At 36.5% G+C, this 18,147-nt stretch overlaps 1 protein-coding gene across 1 annotated transcript in view; it reads left to right on the top strand.

The window, feature by feature from the left end:
• ERC2 (ELKS/RAB6-interacting/CAST family member 2) overlaps positions 1-18,147 on the top strand; it is a 903,427-nt gene that overhangs the window by 276,747 nt on the left and 608,533 nt on the right. The window contains exon 5 of the mRNA XM_039257435.1: positions 9,678-9,845. Coding sequence (XP_039113366.1) covers positions 9,678-9,845 — 168 coding nt within the window. The remainder of the gene's footprint in view (positions 1-9,677; positions 9,846-18,147) is intronic.

The following is an 18,147-nucleotide window of genomic DNA, read 5'->3' as shown; positions in this document are numbered from 1 at the left end:
GGCTATAAAAGAGGCAAAAGGCATATTTTTTATGGAAGAATATTATTTTCTACCCTGTAACTATATTCCCCTTAGAAAAGCCCTCCTCTGTTATTGTCTGCATAAAATATTTATTTAAAATTTACCTCATAGCCGTGATAGTCTGAAGGCTATTTAAAGCAACTGTCTATTTAATATTTATAGACTGAAATAGTTTCATCATTATCAATCTGTTTTTATTAAATAAAGTTAGGAGTATGTAGAACCTGTCATGTTCTTTCTTCCTATTAAATACCATTCTGTTGATCAAGTTATTTTCATTCAAATTTCTCTCTCAATACCCCATTACCACACTAGATTTCTACTCTGATATTTGTAGAAGTTAGCCCAGATCATTTTTTTATACTATAAACATCATCTTTGCTTAGGCATGTAAAGTTCAAAGGTTTTTTTAGCTTTATTTTAAGATGGATCAGTTTTATATGCGGAGTCAACTATATACTGTGCTGTCAGCTGCAACTGCATGTGATTTAGAACAATACTCCATGTGAAGTATGCTGATTTTGGGGTACATGGGTGGCTCAGTTGGTTAAGTGTCTGACTTTGGCTCAGAACATGATCTCACAGTTTGTGGGTTCGAGCCCTGCGTCAGGCTCTGCCTGGAGCTTGCTTCAAATTCTGTCTCTCTCCCTCTCTTTCTGCCCCTCCCCTGCTGTGCTTTCTCTCAAAAATAAGTAACTAAACATTAAAAAAAAGAGAAAAGAGGGGCGCCTGGGTGGCTCAGTCGGTTAAGCATCTGACTTCAGCTCAGGTCATGATCTCACGGTTTGTGGGTTCGAGCCCCGCATCGGGCTCTGTGCTGACAGCTAGCTCAGAGCCTGGAGCCTGCTTCAGACTCTGTGTCTCCCTCTCTCTCTGACCCTCCCCTGCTCATGCTGTCTCTATCTCTCTCTCAAAAATAAATATTAAAAAAAAAAAAAGAGAGAAAAGAATGCAGATTTTGCTGAACACACAGATTTAATTTCTTTTGTAATTTTAGTCCTAATTTAGATTTTCCCTTTTTATTTATACTCAGTTCTTATTTAATGAGTGAGAGTGAGAGAGCGAGTGAGCGAGAGAGATGGAACTTACTTTTATTGCAGGTAAAAATGATAACAGACTGAGGATTCATTAAATTATAAAGAAGAAAATTTGTCTCATGTACTGCATATACCTGATCAGTGCCACCATCTGTTCACACATACTCAGAGAAAATTGATAATCACAAGTCCCTTTCAGTGAATCTTTAAGCATAGTCAGAATCCTTCGCATGACTGCCAATCACTACCAGATCTTTAAATTTGGCAAACCAGATAAAACCTATTTGTCCCCATGGGGCGCCTGGGTGGCTCAGTCAGTTAAGCGTCAGACTTCAGCTCAGGTCATGATCTCAGAGTTCATGGGTTCGAACCCTGCGTCAGACTCTGTGCTGACATCTAGCTCAGAGCCTGGAACCTGTTTCAGATTCTGTGTCTCCCTCTCTCTCTGACCCTCCTCTGCTCACACGTGCTCTCTCTCTCTCTCTCAGAAATAAATAAAAAACATTAAAAAAAACCCAATTTGTGCCCTTGATCTAGTCTGATTTCATCCTGCAAATGTGAGTCCATCTCAACCTTGGTAGTAAATTGCACAGCCTGAAAAATTACAAAGGTGGGCGTCTTACTTCTTTATATATACTCCACTCCATTCATTCTTAGCAGTTATTGTTGGTAGCTTGGTTCTTGTTTATGCAAGTTTTAATTGCTGAGAAGAATAAAAAATGCTGGATGAAATATATTTTCAAAAGATATATTTAAAAATGTACTTATGAACTGTGAAGTTAGGAAGAATCTCAAGGGCCAAAACTAAGCCAAAGCAGAGGGCTGGAGTGATGATGGAGCACTGGTTCTGTCTTCTTGTTGGCATTTGCTAGATAGGTAAACTTGAGCATTAGTTTCCACAGTCATGGGGACGTTGAAAGAAAAAGACAGAAGCCTGAGTCTGTTCAAAAGGAAGAGTCAAGTAGGAATTCCACTACCACTTTAAACTGGGATCCCAGACAGCCACACTCTTAGTAAAAGGGTAAACTAAAAATCTCCCCACTATACTTTTCTTCCACCTAGACTAGGGGATCCAGGGAAAATTATCTATTTTAAAACTTTGAGTCAAACGAAAGGTAAAAAAACAAAAGCAAAAAGGAAACTAGCTTTTAGAATCCATAACCACAGATGGCCCTTGCACCGATGTACAAGCGAGGGCCAAAAACTTTTGATCCAAAAACTTTTAAGTAGAGAATGGAGTTTAAAGTGGTCCTTGGTTGATAGTGCCCCAGGTATTGACAGAGACAAATGCTCTGAAGGCCCACATGTTCAAGTTAGTCCTCAAATTTTGTCTCCAGACAAAATTCCAAAAAACATGAACACACAGTAAAAATCTTTTAAAAATCAAAAATTTGAAAAAAACCCAAGCTACCATAATTGATAGCTGGTAGAAAGAACAAACAGCAGAACCAGAGGCAAGGACTTTAGAATTGGGAGCTTTAGGACAAATACTATGAAATAAGCATGCTTAATATGTTTAAACAAATAAAAGAAGGGATTAAAATATGAACAAAGGGAAAGAAACTATAAAGATGTCAAGCACAAGTCTATAAAGGACTTATTAAATTCAGCACCCCAAAAAGCAAATAATCCAGTGAAGAAATGGGCAAAAGACATGAATAGACACTTTTCCAAAGAAGACATCCAGATGTATAACAGACACATGAAAAAATGTCCAACATCACTCATCATCAGGGGAAGAAATACAAATTAAAACCACAATGCGATACCACTTCACTACAGTCAGAGTGGCTAAAATTAACAACTCTGGGAATAACAGATGTTGGCAAGGATGTGGAGAAAGAGGGTCTCTTTTTCACTGATGGAGGGAATGCAAACTGGTACAGCCATTTTGGAAAATAGTATGGAGGTTCCTCAAAAAATTAAAAACAAAAGTACCCTATGACCCAACAATTGCACTACTAGGTATTTATCCAAGGGATACAGGTGTGCTCTTTCAAAGGGGCACATGCACCTCATTGTTTATAGCTGTGCTATTGACAATAGCCAAAGTATGGAAAGAGCCTAAATGCTCAATGACAGATGAATGGATAAAGATATGGTGTGTGTGTGTGTGTGTGTGTGTGTGTGTGTATATATATGTATGTATGTTTATATATATATGTTTTTGATATATATATATCAAAAACAGTGAAATCTTGCCATTTCCAACTATGTAGATGGAGCTAGAGGGTATTATGGTAAGGAAAATTAGTCAGAAAAAGACATGCTGGGCGGGGGAGGGGTGATGAGCTAAATGGATAAGGGGCTTTAAGGAAGACACTTGTTGGGATGAGTACTGGGTGTTATACATAAAGGATGAATCACTGGAATCTGCTCCTGAAACCATTGTTGCACTATATGCTAACTAACTTGGATGTAAATTAAAAAGTAAATAAATAAATAAAATTAAAAGAATAAAGAAAACCAAAAAATGTCTAGAAATAGGAAAATATAAAAATGGAAATTTAAAAGTTTAATGAATAGGTTAAACTGCAGACTGATCATAGTGGAAAAGACGCTTAATGAGCTAGAAAACAGAGTAGAATGAAGTAAATAAAAGATAAAAAGATGAACTACATTAAAGATAAATTAAGATATATAGAAGACAGAATAAGAAGGTTTGACATCTGTCTAATCAGAGCTCCAGAGAAGAGAGATGGAGTAGGGACAAAATCACAACACCAAAGCCATATTTGAAGAGCAGAAAGCTGAGAATTTTCCAAAACTAATGACAGATACAAGTCCATAAATTCAGGACTCTCAGAGTGCTGCAAAAGAGAAAAGAAATCTGCCTATTTATATAAAATCTCAGAAGCAAAGAAAACGTTTTAAAAAATCATTAGAGGGGCGCCTGAGTGGCTCAGTCGGTTGAGTGTTGGACATTGACTCAGGTCATGATCTTGCAGTTTGTGAGTTTGAACCCCTGTGTCAGGCTCTGTGCTGACAGCTTGGAGCCTGAAGCCTAGTTCAGATTCTGTATTTCCCTCTCTATCTCCTCTTCCTGGCTCACACTCTGTCTGTCTGTTTCTCTCAAAATTAAATAAACATTAAAAAAATTTTAAACAGGGGCGCCTGGGTGGCTCAGTTGGTTAAGCATCCGACTTCGGCTCAGGTCATGATCTCACAGTTCATGGGTTCGAGCCCCATGTCTGGCTCTGTGCTGACAGCTAGCTCAGAGCCTGGAGCCTGCTTCAGATTCTGTGTCTCCCTCTCTCTCTGACCCTCCCCTGCTCACGCTGCCTCTCTCTGTCTCTCTCAGAAATAAATAAAATATTAAAAAAAAAAAATTTTAAACAGCAGTTAGAACATTTGTCCAAAGTAGATATATGAATGGGTAATAAGTATATGAAAAGTTGTTTAATATCATTAGTTATTAGAGAAATCAAAACCACGATGACATTTCATACCCACTGGAATGGTTATAAGTAAAAAGACAGACTAACAAGTTTTGGTGAGAGTATGAAGAAATTAGAACGCTCATATGTTGGTAATGCAATGTAAGACGGTGCAGTCATTTTGGAAAACAGAAGTTCCTCAGAATGCTCAGTGTATAGTTATCATATGGCCTAGCAGTTACACACACACACGAGAAATAAAAACATATGTCCACACAGGTTTCCATATTAATGTTCTTAGCAGTGTTATCCGTAATAGCCAGAATATGGAAACAGTGTGAGTGTCACTCAACTGGTGAATGGATACACAAAATGTGGCATATTCATTCAGTGTAGGACTACTCAACAATCAAAATGAATGAAGTACACATACATACTACAATATGGATGAACCTTGAAATGTCATGCTATGTGAGAGAATCCAGTCACAAAGTACATATATTTCAAGATTCCATTTATATAAAATTCCCAGAATAGGCCAATTCATAGAGACAGAAAGTATATTACTAGTCGCTTATGACTAGGGGTAGAGGCTCGGGAATATAGAGAAAGATGTCTAATCGTTATGGTGTTTCTTCTTGGAATGAAGAAAATGCACTAACATTTGATTATGATGATGGTTGCACAGTTCTGTGAATATACTAAAAACCATCAACTGTGTGCCTTAAGTGGTTGAATTATATGGTGTATAAATTATATTCCAATAAAGCTATTTAAAAAAGTAGCTAATAGAAAAAAATCACATTACCTGTTAAGAATTGAATTTGAAGTGATAGCCTGACTTCTTAAAAGCAGATGGCTTAGAGAAAAAAAATCTCTTAACCTAGAAAATTACTTTTAATACTCAGCAACAACATTAAAAAAGGAATGACCTTGAGATATTTTTAGACAAAAAAATTGAGCTTGCCACCAAAAAAATCCCACTAAAAGAAATTTAAATGATTCATTTCAGGTAGAAGGAGATTCCAAACAGAATGTCTAAGATGAAGGAATAATAATGAACAAAGATGGGGACAAATGGGGTAAATCTAAACAAACATGGACTGTAAAAAAAAGTAATGATGAGGGGTACGTGAGTGGCTAGGTTGGTTAAGTGTCTGACTTCAGCTTAGGTCATGATCTTATGGTTTGTGGGTTTGAGCCCTATGTCAGGCTCTGTGCTGACAGCTCAAAGCCAGGAGCCTGCTTTGGATACTGTGTCTCCCTCTCTCTGCTCCTCCCCTGCTTGCAGGCTGTCTCTCTTGCTCTCAAAAATAAATAAACATAAAAAATTAAAAAAAGAAAAGTAATTTAAATAGGATAGCACTGGGGCACCTGGGTGGCTCAGTCGGTTAAGTGTCTGACTTCGGCTCAGGTTATGATCTCACGGTTCATGGGTTCGAGCCCCATGTCAGGCTCTGTGCTGACAGCTCAGAGCCTGGAGCCTGCTTCAGATTCTGTGTGTGTGTGTCTCTCTCTCTGACCCTCCCCCTCTCTCTCTCTCTCTCTCAGAAATAAATAAAAACATTAAAAAAATTTAAAAAATAGGATAGCACTAAAATACGTGACAGCAGTAATGTGTATGTCAAGGGGATGGTGGCTAAACTGAAAATGTCATAGGATCCTTATATTTTTCTGAAAGAAGGTAAGCATAGATTGACTTTAGACTTAACTAAGTTAAAAATGTAAGTGAGTTATACTTTCTGGGTAATAACCTGAAATAAAATAAATATAAATAAACGTATAAGTTTTAAATGAGTAGAGACAAAAAAAAAAAAAATAGCATAGGAAAACCATCATTCAAAAGGCAAGAAGGAAAAAGAGAGAAAAATATAAATGGCACTGTATTTGGAAAACACAAGGTAGTATGATTGAAATAAATCACATGTATCTGTAATGATAATAAATGCTCCATTTCATTTTATCAGACAGGTTAAGAGAATCTGGATATATGTTATTTACAGGAGACATCTACAAGATAAAGTTAGTGATACCGTGAAAGTTAAAAAAGACACACCAGCCAAATATTAACCATGAGAAAGGTGTATAAGACTTTAAGGCAAAGAAACCATCTTTGATCTAATAATTATAGACTTGGACTCAACAAATTTTGGATACATATTCTATTCTAGCACACACTATACAAAATATATTTATGATAACTGACCATGAAGCAAGATACATTAATTTCAAATGATTAGTATCAAACAGACCTTGTGCTCTACTCACAAAACAAGAAAAATCACAAAGATAACTAGGAAACATACATGTATTTGTTGAGTAAGAAGCATACTTAAAATTATTTGTGAGTTGAAGAATAAATAATAATGGAGATCAGAAAATATTTAGGACTGATGTCAGTATTACATTTCAAACTAGTGGGATCAAGCTAAAATGATACTGACAGGGAAATTTATAGCCTTAAGACATTTTTATGGAAAGAAAAATGTGAAGATTAGATAAGTATTCAACCTAAAAAGTTAGGAAAAGAAAATAGAATAAATCCAAAGAAAGAAGTAGGAAGGAAATAATTAAAAAATAAAGGAAAAAATTAATGAAATAGAAAATAAGAATGCTAGATGACCAACACAGCCAAAATTGGCTCTTTGAAGAGATTATTTAACATGACATGTCTCTGCTGAGACTCACCAAGAAAAAGGGAATAAAATTAAAGAATATTAAGAATGAAGAAGACAGTCACAGATGCCATACATATCAAAAGATAAGTGGTTTTATAAAAAATTTCCTGCTAAGTAAAGGTGAGTATTTAGATAAAATGAAAACTTCTTAGGAGAAAAAAGTTAACAAAATTGTCTCAAATAATTAGAAACATGAATATTCCTATAACCATTAATGATAGATAAAATAAGAGATGACTCTCTTTGGAGAAAGAAAATGGCAGTGTTAGATAATTTTATTGGTGATCTAATGAACACTAATGGGAAAAGATTTTAATTTTACACGAACCATTTCAGAAGATATTAAAAAAAGGAACACTCTAAATTGGTACTAAAACCTGACAAGGACAGCACAAAATGGGAAAATTACAAACCAGTCTTATCCATAAACATAGATGAAAGATCCTGACAAAACAGCAAGCTGAATCCAGTAACATATAAAAAATATAGTACATTATGGCTAAGTGGAGTTATTCATAGTTGTGAAGGAGAGTTGAGTATTTTAAAAATCCATTAGTGTAATTCATTACAATAACATATTAAAGGTGAAAAGTGTGATAAATCATGAGATGCAGAAAAAAATGTTTATTAATATTAAACATTCCTTAATGATTAAAAAAACAACTCTTGGCAAAGTTTTAATAAAAGGGAACTTTCTGAAACTTAAGAGTGCCTATAAAAAGCTAAAACAAACATCAAACTTAATGATGAAACTATGAAATTTTTCCCTTTAAGACCAAGAACAAGATGAAGGAGCCACAATTTCTACCAGGCTTCTCTGTTTTTCTCCCTGGCCTGTCCATGAGGCTGGTGTGGGCTTCTTCACAGCTTGGTGGTCAGGAGGTGGTTGGACTTCTAACATGGTGGCCAGCTTCCAGCAGTCTGTGTGTCCCACTATAGACAAGGTCCAGAATAGGCATACTGACATTTTGGCTGCATTTGGCTGGTTGAAGTAAGTCACAGTTTAGCCCAGGTTCAAGAGGGGGTAAACAGACTCTACCTCTAGTTGTGAGATAGAGCAGCATGTGTGGACAAGTAGAAGAAATTGGTGACAATCATCTTTGGAGATCATTTACCACAACTCCTATCAGGCTGACAAAAATGTAAATGTATTTGTGACATAAGATATTGGCAAAGATGTGGCATGATTGGTACACTTACACACTGCTTGTGACCCTGAAAATGAATATAGCAGCTTTGGTAAACATTTTAGTATTCTCTAGTGAAGTTAAAGATGTGCATACTATGTAGTCCAGCAATTTAACTCCTAGATTATTTTTGCTACGTGTACCAGGTAATATATATAAGAATGTTCAGAATAGCACTTTTTGTTCTAACAAAAAGACCAGGAAACAAACCAAAATGTCTATTGATAGCAGAGTGGACAAATGAATTGTGGTGAAGTCTTACAGTGGAATTATGTGCTTCAGTGAAAATGAACAAATGCATGTACAATAACATGATTTAATCTTTAAGACATAAGATTGAGTAGAGAAAAAAAAGTACGAAAAAGAAATACACAGAAAAAATAAGGTTGAAATGCAAAAAATATACAGTAAAAAGATAAGCGAGAAAATGACGAACACAAAATTTAGGGTAGTAATTATTTCTGAAGGGGGAGAGAAGGAAATAGAAATGGGTTGGGACACAGGTAATTCTAATGATCTTTGCTGAATTGAATGATGGATGTTTCTTGTATTATTTTTCCTTATACTTTACATAATTTTATGTTATTTTGTATCTTCTCAGTATTTAATATAAACAAAAAATCTCTAAAATCTCTAATGCTTCTTTTTTGGAGTGGGGTGAGAATTCTTTTTGTCAATGATCCCCTTGAATGATCATTTCTACTGTAGAGTAGCAAAGAAGGACCAGGGTATGTCTTGGGTTAATTACCTTTATTAGCAATCTGTTGACCCTTCTGAGGATCATGGTGAATAGTCTATGGGATTTCATGGGTAAGCCTGACCAGGAAGCCTTCATTCCACTGTGAAGCTTTGTTCTGAGTGAGGTTGATGGTAGAAGGCAGTCTGTTGGCCTTACCTTTCTGTTTTCTGTACTCTGAGCTGCCTTTACAGCGCCTATCCAGACCAGTAAGAACTTCCAAAGCCATCTCTCTTTTCTGTCTCTTTTTTTTTAATGTGTATTTATTTTTGAGAAAGTGCACAACAGGGAGGGGCAGACAGAAAAGGACAGAAGATGCCAAGAGGGTTCTGTGCTGATAGCAGTGAGCCTGATGTGGGGCTCAAACTCATGAACCATGAGATCATGACCTGAGCTAAAGTTGGATACTAAACTAACTGAGCCACCCAGGTCCCCCCCGCACCCCAAGGCCATCTTTTTAAGCAAACTCATGGCTTCCCTTGTTGGAATGCCAATCATTTTCTTTCTTTCTTTCTTTTTTTTTTTTGAATGCCAATCATTTTCAATGATCTTTTAAAAATTAAGAGAAATCAGTAGTTCTCAAATGTGAAGAGTAGGAATTGTGGCTTCTAATTTCTTGTAATTTTGTTGCTTTTTCACAGATTGATCAACTGAAGCAGGAGCTTTCAAAGAAGGAGTCAGAACTTCTTGCCTTACAAACAAAGCTTGAAACCCTTAGCAATCAGAATTCAGATTGCAAGCAACACATTGAAGTGCTTAAAGAGTCGCTTACTGCCAAAGAACAGAGGGCTGCCATCCTTCAGACCGAGGTAAGGCACTGTTTCATGATTCCAGGCAACAGACATTGAGTTGATAGAAAACGTTCTACTTGGACAGCTTTCTTTAGAAGATCCGAACCCTTGAGGCCAGATTTGTTCTGGATATCAGTATTCCGGGGACTTTAGAAAGGTAAGACCCATTGCATGTATCATAGATTGCATAAAACTCCCATAGATTGCAAGCAACACCTTGTAAACAAACACATGACTATTTCTGCAGAGAAAAAATTCCTCATACTAACGTAGGATAAATTAAGACTGTATAAGTAGAATACTATTAATTCATGTCTGGTTGTGCCACTAAAAGAGTTTGCTTCACTCTGGATTTTTTTTTTTTCCATTTTTTTTCTGAGTTTTTTGGATTTGGGAACCACAAATCATTGGATCTAGAATGGTTTTATCAAAAATCATCAAAAAGTCAGAATGTCATCTACCTTACTCGATGACTATCTGTACAGGTTCCCCATCCTGGTACCCATGATTCCAGGGGTTTCTTACTTCCTAAAGGGTATCCTTAATTTTCAGGATTCTTTTACTCATTGAAGAGAGTTGATATTGTGTGAGTTTCTTGAAAGAAATGTTGGTTTAAGCTTTGTGCAGTGGCAGTGTCAAAACCAATGAGGTTTTTCCGAGGTGTGTTTTATTGCTAATTGGAAAGAAATGTGTGTTTGTTATTTTTTATTCAGACTTAGAAGAAAGCCCAATACAAGTTACTATCCTATCTCCTTACCTCTCCTCATTGGATTATATCTTTGGGTCTGCTAAGAAAGGCAAAACACAAGCTAGTTATTATGTAAATAAAACAGTTGCCAGAAAATAAATTACTGCATGTGGGAAATAGCAAAGAATGTGATGAATCTCCATGATTTTTTCTGTTGAGGCAGTAAGTTAAGTGGATTACTGTAGGAGAAGGCAATCTAATTGAGTTGCATGTTCTCTCTTGTACTCTTTAAGCTGTGTTTTAGTATGCATATGCTTTTGGGTCTGTGGGGACGTTTAGATTTTCCTTAGAATTAATGTGGTCACAGAGTAGGCCTGTGCCCTTAGCACAGCAGCAGAGTGTCCAGAGGTGAAAAGAAACAACTTCTGGATTGGATTAGCCTTGGATTGGACCTGACTCAGCCCCTATGTGCTTGACATTGGCTAATAGGCAGTTATTTTATCACTGCAAACCAAAATGATCACTTTGGCCTCAGTGATATAGATATTTCACATTTAGGAAAATAATTTTCAGTTTTATATAGTAATATTGTGAATTTGAAAGCATGGATACTTTATTTTGCAAGGTGAACATTTGAATTATGCCATAAAATGGAAGACAGCATGTATCTCCTGTGAGGAGGCTGCAGTGAATAGTATCTAGAACTGTGCTAATACTGTAGCCACTCGCCACATGTAGCCATTCAAACTTAATTAAGATTCAGTAAGATTTAAAATGTAGTTTCTTAGCCACACTAGCCATATTTCAAGTAATTATTAGTCACATGTGACTAGTGACTAGTGTATGAGAAAGCACAGCTATAGAACATTTCTGCTATCTAGCACTTGACTAAATAGGGGTTAAAAACTATGGCTTGTGGGACAAATCTTGCCTTCTGCCTGTCTTTGTAAATAAAGTTTTATTAGAACATAGCTGCACCATGTAATCTACATGTCGTCTTTGGCTGCTTTTGTGCATCAACAGCAGAATTTAATAGTGACAGAGACCATCTTGCCCTTAATTTACTCTCTGGCCCTTTATAGGATAAGTTTCCCAGGCCATGGCATTGTGATTTTTTAGGAAGAGGGTTGAGTGGAAATTGGAATGCCTGGCTGGTCATCTCTCTAGCAGTCGAACTCTAAACAGAGCCAGATTGTTTGCTGACCCCTGTTGTAGAACAGGGGTCCAGTTTGTTTTCACAGTGGTTATTCACAACACACAGTTGTGTTGGGTTGGGGAAATACCAGCATTACTAACAAAGCTAGTGTAATTCTGTTGCTGTACATTAGGTAGAAGGAAATTTGAGAAGCAAGGCAATCTGCTGTGGTATTGCTCAAACAGGGAGTCAGGCTTTTTGATGGTTCCTTTCCAGCAGGAAAGAAAGAAAAGTCATCTCAGAAAGGCTAACTACCTCCCTCTCACTACCTTGCACAGATGAATGCTGTATCCTCTGGCCTCTCCTTTTTCTTATACCCTCCTTGACATATAATCCTCTCAAATTAATGTAGTCCAAACTAGACCTATACATTTTTCATGAAAAAGACAGTGGTGACATTATGTGGATAGCTTCTGTCCCATGTTCAATAATTAAAATGACCCAGTAAAGAGATGGTGCTTTGAAGTAGAAAAAATTATTCTCAATGTGCAAAGAAAGTGAGATGATTTTCTGGTTCCTTGCTTTGAAGTTGGGTGTGTGAGATTAATGATTTTATCAGCTGGAACATCCAAGGAAATTTCTTTAGACTTTTTTCTTTTTAAAATCTTTGTAAATGGAAATGGAGAAAGTTACCTAATGATGTCCATCTCTTAGGGGAAGCAATTTAGGTTGAAATTAGCTCTAATTGTTGGATCATAAGCAAAGGATTTTTGCCAGCAGGATAAAGTACATTAAAGTGATTTTCCTGCCTTTTGGAGAAACAGACAGAAATATGAGTCTCCCAACTAACTTGTGGTGGGTTAGTGGGCGAGTATTCAGTTAATGAGATATGTTCTGTTTCATTATGCCCTACAGTGAAAGGCCTGAGTTTACACTCATATGAAAGACATTGTGCTCATTCTTGGAGGAGGTTATATGTGATAGTTCTTTCCAATTAGATTCTGGGGTCATTCCTACAAGCTCTTGCCAAAACAGAAGAGGACTGTCTCTAGAATGTGAGAACCCTGCTGGTTTATCTGGAAAACATATGCCATCAACTGGCTTTTGGCTACTCTTAAAATGGATATAAAGGACAGATGCCATTGGCTTAAAGGTTTATCTCTGCAAGAAGGGCTTTTGCTACCAGGGGATTTGCATTTAGGAGGTAGTAGGATGAAAGGTGGGATGAGGGGTGGGAGGCAAGTTGTCTGAGTTTGCGGCTATGTGGCTTGGCTCCTGGGTTGGTTTGTTTTAACTTGTACAAATGCCCAGACACTCTTTGACATGTGTGCAGTAAATCAATGGAATAATAATTACACACACACAGATATATACCACGTAGCTCGTAAAGTAACATTTTACTTTTTAAAAATAGCTTCAAAGTTTCTTATTTTGCTACTTCTCTTGATGTTTTCTATGTACCAACTTAGCCCCATCTGCCAGCACATTAATTCCATGGCAGTAGAGATAATAATGAATTGGCTTTTTTTTAGCACCTTATTTTTTGGTATTTCAATGAATACTTACCAACATATTTAGAATTTAGGAAGAAGAAAGGCCTAGCTATTATTCTATGATCTGAAGTAAAGTGTGTGAAGAACATAGCATTTAGAAGCAGGGGATGTGTGGGTGACATGCCTTTGCCTCCCCATTTAATAACTGCCACATGAATAAGACTTAAACTTGTCTGAGCCTCTATGTCTTGATCTATGAAATGGCAGTCACTGTGCCAGCCTGCTGCATCTATGTGAAAAGTGCTTTGACTCTAGTAAAGGGTTCTAGCTATAAATTGTGTTGATTATCATAATTGCTATTATTATTATTATTATTACTCTTGTATATCAGGGATGTTTGGGGACTACCTTATGTCACATCTTTAATCATGCATTCTGTATCTTCTGTCTCAGTAGGTCTCTTTTTGAATTTGTGGTGTCTGCATTTACCAAGCCACAACTTTTATATTTTAATTGGGTCACTTTTTTTTATGTATTAGAATGATATAGTGAAATGAAGATATTATGAAAGTGCTATCTATTTTGTTCTAGCAGCAAATAAAGAGACTTCCTTCTTTTTCTGGCAGGTACACTTTCCCCTAGCCTAACATGATTTTCAAACTGCCAGGCCTGACAGCTCTTTTGTATGTTTTCTGGAAGATGTGTTATATGACAGTGGCATATAATGCTTGCTTTTGTACTCATTTCTGTTCCAAATGGGTCAGGGGAGAGTTCTACTTGTTTAAAAGTAGTCACTTGAGAACCTATTAACAGATATATAGGGATTTTGTTTTCAGAAAGGCAAGGGAAGGGGCAGCATATCCAGGTGGCAACTTAGTAGCAGCTCCATAGAAAAGTCCATAACATTTTTGTGTTTGTATTTTAAATGTAATCAGTTAGAAGAGAGCTTCATGCAATCTATAGGCTCTCTCATCAGGAGAATTTACCTTGGCACATACACATTTATATTCACATGCAATTATGTATATAATTTTAGGCAGTTTACAGATGCCCTGAAGCATTTCCAAGAATTTTACATTAAAGATCCCTCCCTGTCCTATAGGTTCTGTGCATTTTTTCATTCAACATGTAAGTTTTGAACAACTGGTTATAGTTCCTTCCTTTATCTAGCCAGCACTTTATTGTGTATATCGATATATGATAGAGAACTGATGTATAGTACCATAAAGACTCAGTGATTTCATTACCACTGGTTGATAATAATTCCACACAAAATCTTAATTAGACTTCATTTTCCTTCTACGATTTAAAAGCAGAAAGAAGATCAACAGAAATAAATGTTCAGCATCTATGAAGACTAAAGTATTTAAGCTGTATGAAAGGTCCATTTATATCTCATATAATTGAAGGCTAATGTTGCTAAGGTGATTACTCAGATACGTTAAGGTTTCATGTTTTGATTAAAGCTGGTCCTCTTTGATTCCACGCTCAATCAACTTTGCTTTCCTTGAGAAAAGGAATGGTATTTACGGGGTTGCAAACATTCTGCTGGATTGATTATTTCACAGGTTACTACATCTACTTAGAAGTGCTTCAATCTACTGTACTTTAGACAGATGCTTCCCTCAACTTGCCTAAATGAAGTATCATTTGATAATATTTTATTGAGCATCTGTTATGTGCAAGGTGTTGGACAAGGTGGGACCCATAATCTCATGAGCTTTGGCGTTGGACTTCTTAACTTAATTTCATTGCCCACATGACTATTGAGTGTCTTGTGGCTACTATAGCTAAGTGTTTCCCATGTGATACTTTATTTAACTATTTTTATTTTTGTAAGTTTATTTATTTATTTTGAGAGAGGCAGAGAGAGGGAGAGAGAGAATCCCAAGCAGGCCCAGCACTGTCAGTGTGGAGCCCGATGTGGGGCTTGAACTTATGAATCCCGAGATCATGACCTGAGCTGAAATTAAGAGTCAGATGCTCAATCGACTGACCACCCAGGTGCTCCACCCATGTGGTACTTATTTTAAACGTGACTTACAACCTGTGAAGTTGGTATTATTGACCCATTTTTAAGATGAGGAAATAGAGCCTCAGAGAGTATGTAAGTTCCTTAACGTCACACAATAGTGAGAGACAGAGCCTTGGATTGCAAACCCTGAGCTCTTAAACAGAAATATAGTGCTTTCCAGAAGGGTCCTGTTGGATTGAGTGCTTTTTTTTTTTAATCAAGGAGCTGACATACGTTGTCTTAATTAATTTTCATGGCAGAATTTATGCAAGTTTTCTAATCCTGTCTTAACAGGTGAGTTCACTCCTGTTCAGTGCTTACTAGGTACACTCCTGTATTGGCTACGAAGTGTTAAGAATGAATAACTCTGTGACTTAAACCTTCATAGTATCACTGTGGCTATAAAAACAGTTACATTGTGGCCATACTAATGAAGGATATTGCCCAGTATCTGGAGAGAGGACCATTTTTCATGAAGCCTGAAATCCTAGTATATTAAGAAGAATTTATTGTATAATATTTACTTTTTATTATCTTTAAAGATGTTTATGATTATATGTATATACATATACTTGTGCATGCATACTTTGTTGAAAAAATAAAAGAGTGGACAATGGTATCTTCCTTGTTTTCTCTCTGTTAGAGACTCAGGTGATTTTTAAATTGTCTATGATACACACTTTGTACATTTGCAAGGTAAAAAAAATTAGCGCATTTTAACAGAAGTAGAGCTGATCATTTCTTCAGGGAGATTGTTTCCTCAGCAAGGTGCTGCTGGTAGAGTAGGAGGTGTTTTCCGAGCCAGTGGCAGCATTTTTCAGCCACAGAGGTTTCAGTTTGATAACACAACCAGAAAGCAGACTTGGGCTGTCACTTTTCAAGGTGGCTCATAAAAACCAAGCTTTTGACAATGAAAATGTTGTTGTTACATAGAGAAAAGAACACAATTCATGACTCCTTGTTTCTTGGTTTTCTGCATTGAGGTAAGGCCCTCTGCCCCACTTCATGATGAGGCCCGAACTCTTGCATATACAGGTCACTGTGACCAGGAGTTGGGGATGCTCTGTTGTCTCTAGGGACTATGGGATAGATGCATTCAACGGGGCTTTGCAAATGATTCCAGATACTCCATTTTGAGCAAAGGAGGTTTTTTTTTTTTTTTTTTAAGTGGATAGAAATAATATTTGGCACAATATATAAGGTGGGACTTATAAGCAGTGCTCCTCTACTTTTAACCAGTAATTTTAACTTTCCTTCTGCCTTCCTGCTCTGGTTGACTGGCAAGCAGTGAAATCCTTTTCAATCACTTCAGTCCAGGCTTCAAAGAATATTTGAAATCACCTTTCTGAGGTGGATTTTTATTTAATGAACATCATCATCATGGCATTTAAAGTGAGGTTTTTTTTTAAACTTTAGTAGCATATGAGAAAACCAACTTTTAAGACAAATTACCTCAGTGCTACATCAAGGTGCATTGTCTCACTTTCAAGACTTGCAAGGAATGTCTTTAAAATTAATAAATTAGGGGATTTGGTGGAAAAAATATACAAAATAAAATCATGATATCACTTGTATTTTTCCATTCTAATCCTATTGTTGGCTTCACATTTTAAAATGTTTTAATTTGACTGGGAAAGGCATCATTTGAAATTTTTATTGATAACACTCCTAACTGCAAGAAAAAAGACATAAACTCACATAGCTGTAACTATCATGGTGGCCACAATTGGGAGGTCTACAAAATGGTTTATTACTGGTAGAAAAAAAGCTGTTGGGAACCACAGTCATTATAGGGGTCACCACCTCTGCTATGTGCATTTTATTTTCTTCCCTTTTCATTTTGAGGGTATTTATGATGGCAGTGCCAAACTACACACTTTCCCCTCCCATAATGTCTGTGGGCTTTGTTTTGATTCTCTTTATTAATGATGTGAAAACTTTGGGGTTATATAAAAATGAGCCAGGGTCAGTCTTTGTGGGCCCCAGAATGCTGAAAATGTCCTTGTATCTAGGAAAGACATTGTTTAAAGGGGCCACATTTACTTCCTAAGATTTTTGACTGTTTTGCAGATTTTAGATATCTGGGTGAAATGTGCAAGGTAGCTCCATACTCTTGCTTTCTTAATGTAAAACATGAGAGACTTGTGGTGGAGGCATTAAAATGTGTTAAGGTTGTTGGCTTCAGTTCCATGGCAGTTTCTGGCCTATTAAAGGATGATGCAGGTAGCTACAGACATTATTTCATTCGATAGGTCAAGAAGTCTAGTACTTCTGTTGTTGTTACTTTTGTTCAGGCTTTCAGAGAATGCCTTATTTAACACCTTGTTAGTATAAAATTGCTTTTGACTTCATAAACACAGGTGTTCAGTTTGAATCTTAATGAACTGTGAAATAGGTAGATGTCTAAAAGGAAATTCTATAAATTGTGAACATGGCTCTGTCAGCACACTAAATGGATTAGGAAAATTCACTGTCTGCCCTGTAACTGAACACCAGTGAGATGCGTGGGCATGAATCAGTCTTGAAAAGCCAATAAAATGGAGGGAAAATGTATAGCCTAGAAGATGTTGATTGTGTGGGTTCCCCCTACCACAAATGAATGTCGGTGCAGGAGGCTCTGAAATCAGAATGGCTATTCAGAGGACGGCCAAGAAGGAATACATATGAGCAGACAACACAGAATTTATAGAGTAAAACCACAAACACCTTATTTTCCATTGTACTAAAATAATGATATTTTACTGTACTCATTTTGTATGTAATTCTGCTTTCAATTTTATATTGTTACTGCAGCTCAAATCTCATTATAAGTGTTCCAACAAAAATTCCTTTTTAATCAAAAACTTTCCAATCCTTACATTGTCAACTTATTTTGAGCATCTTATTTTTCTAGTGAAACAAAAGAATATGGCTCTTCTTTTTTAGTTCATCGAGATGTTATTTGACCTGTGTGGCTAAACATGTAATTAAGATAACCGAATCATTTTAAT

The sequence above is a fragment of the Hyaena hyaena genome, unplaced genomic scaffold (genome assembly GCF_003009895.1).
Source record: "Hyaena hyaena isolate Hyena2069 unplaced genomic scaffold, ASM300989v1 scaffold_618, whole genome shotgun sequence".
Classification (NCBI taxonomy): Eukaryota; Metazoa; Chordata; class Mammalia; order Carnivora; family Hyaenidae; genus Hyaena; species Hyaena hyaena.
This window is presented reverse-complemented; position numbering and strand designations above follow the sequence as displayed.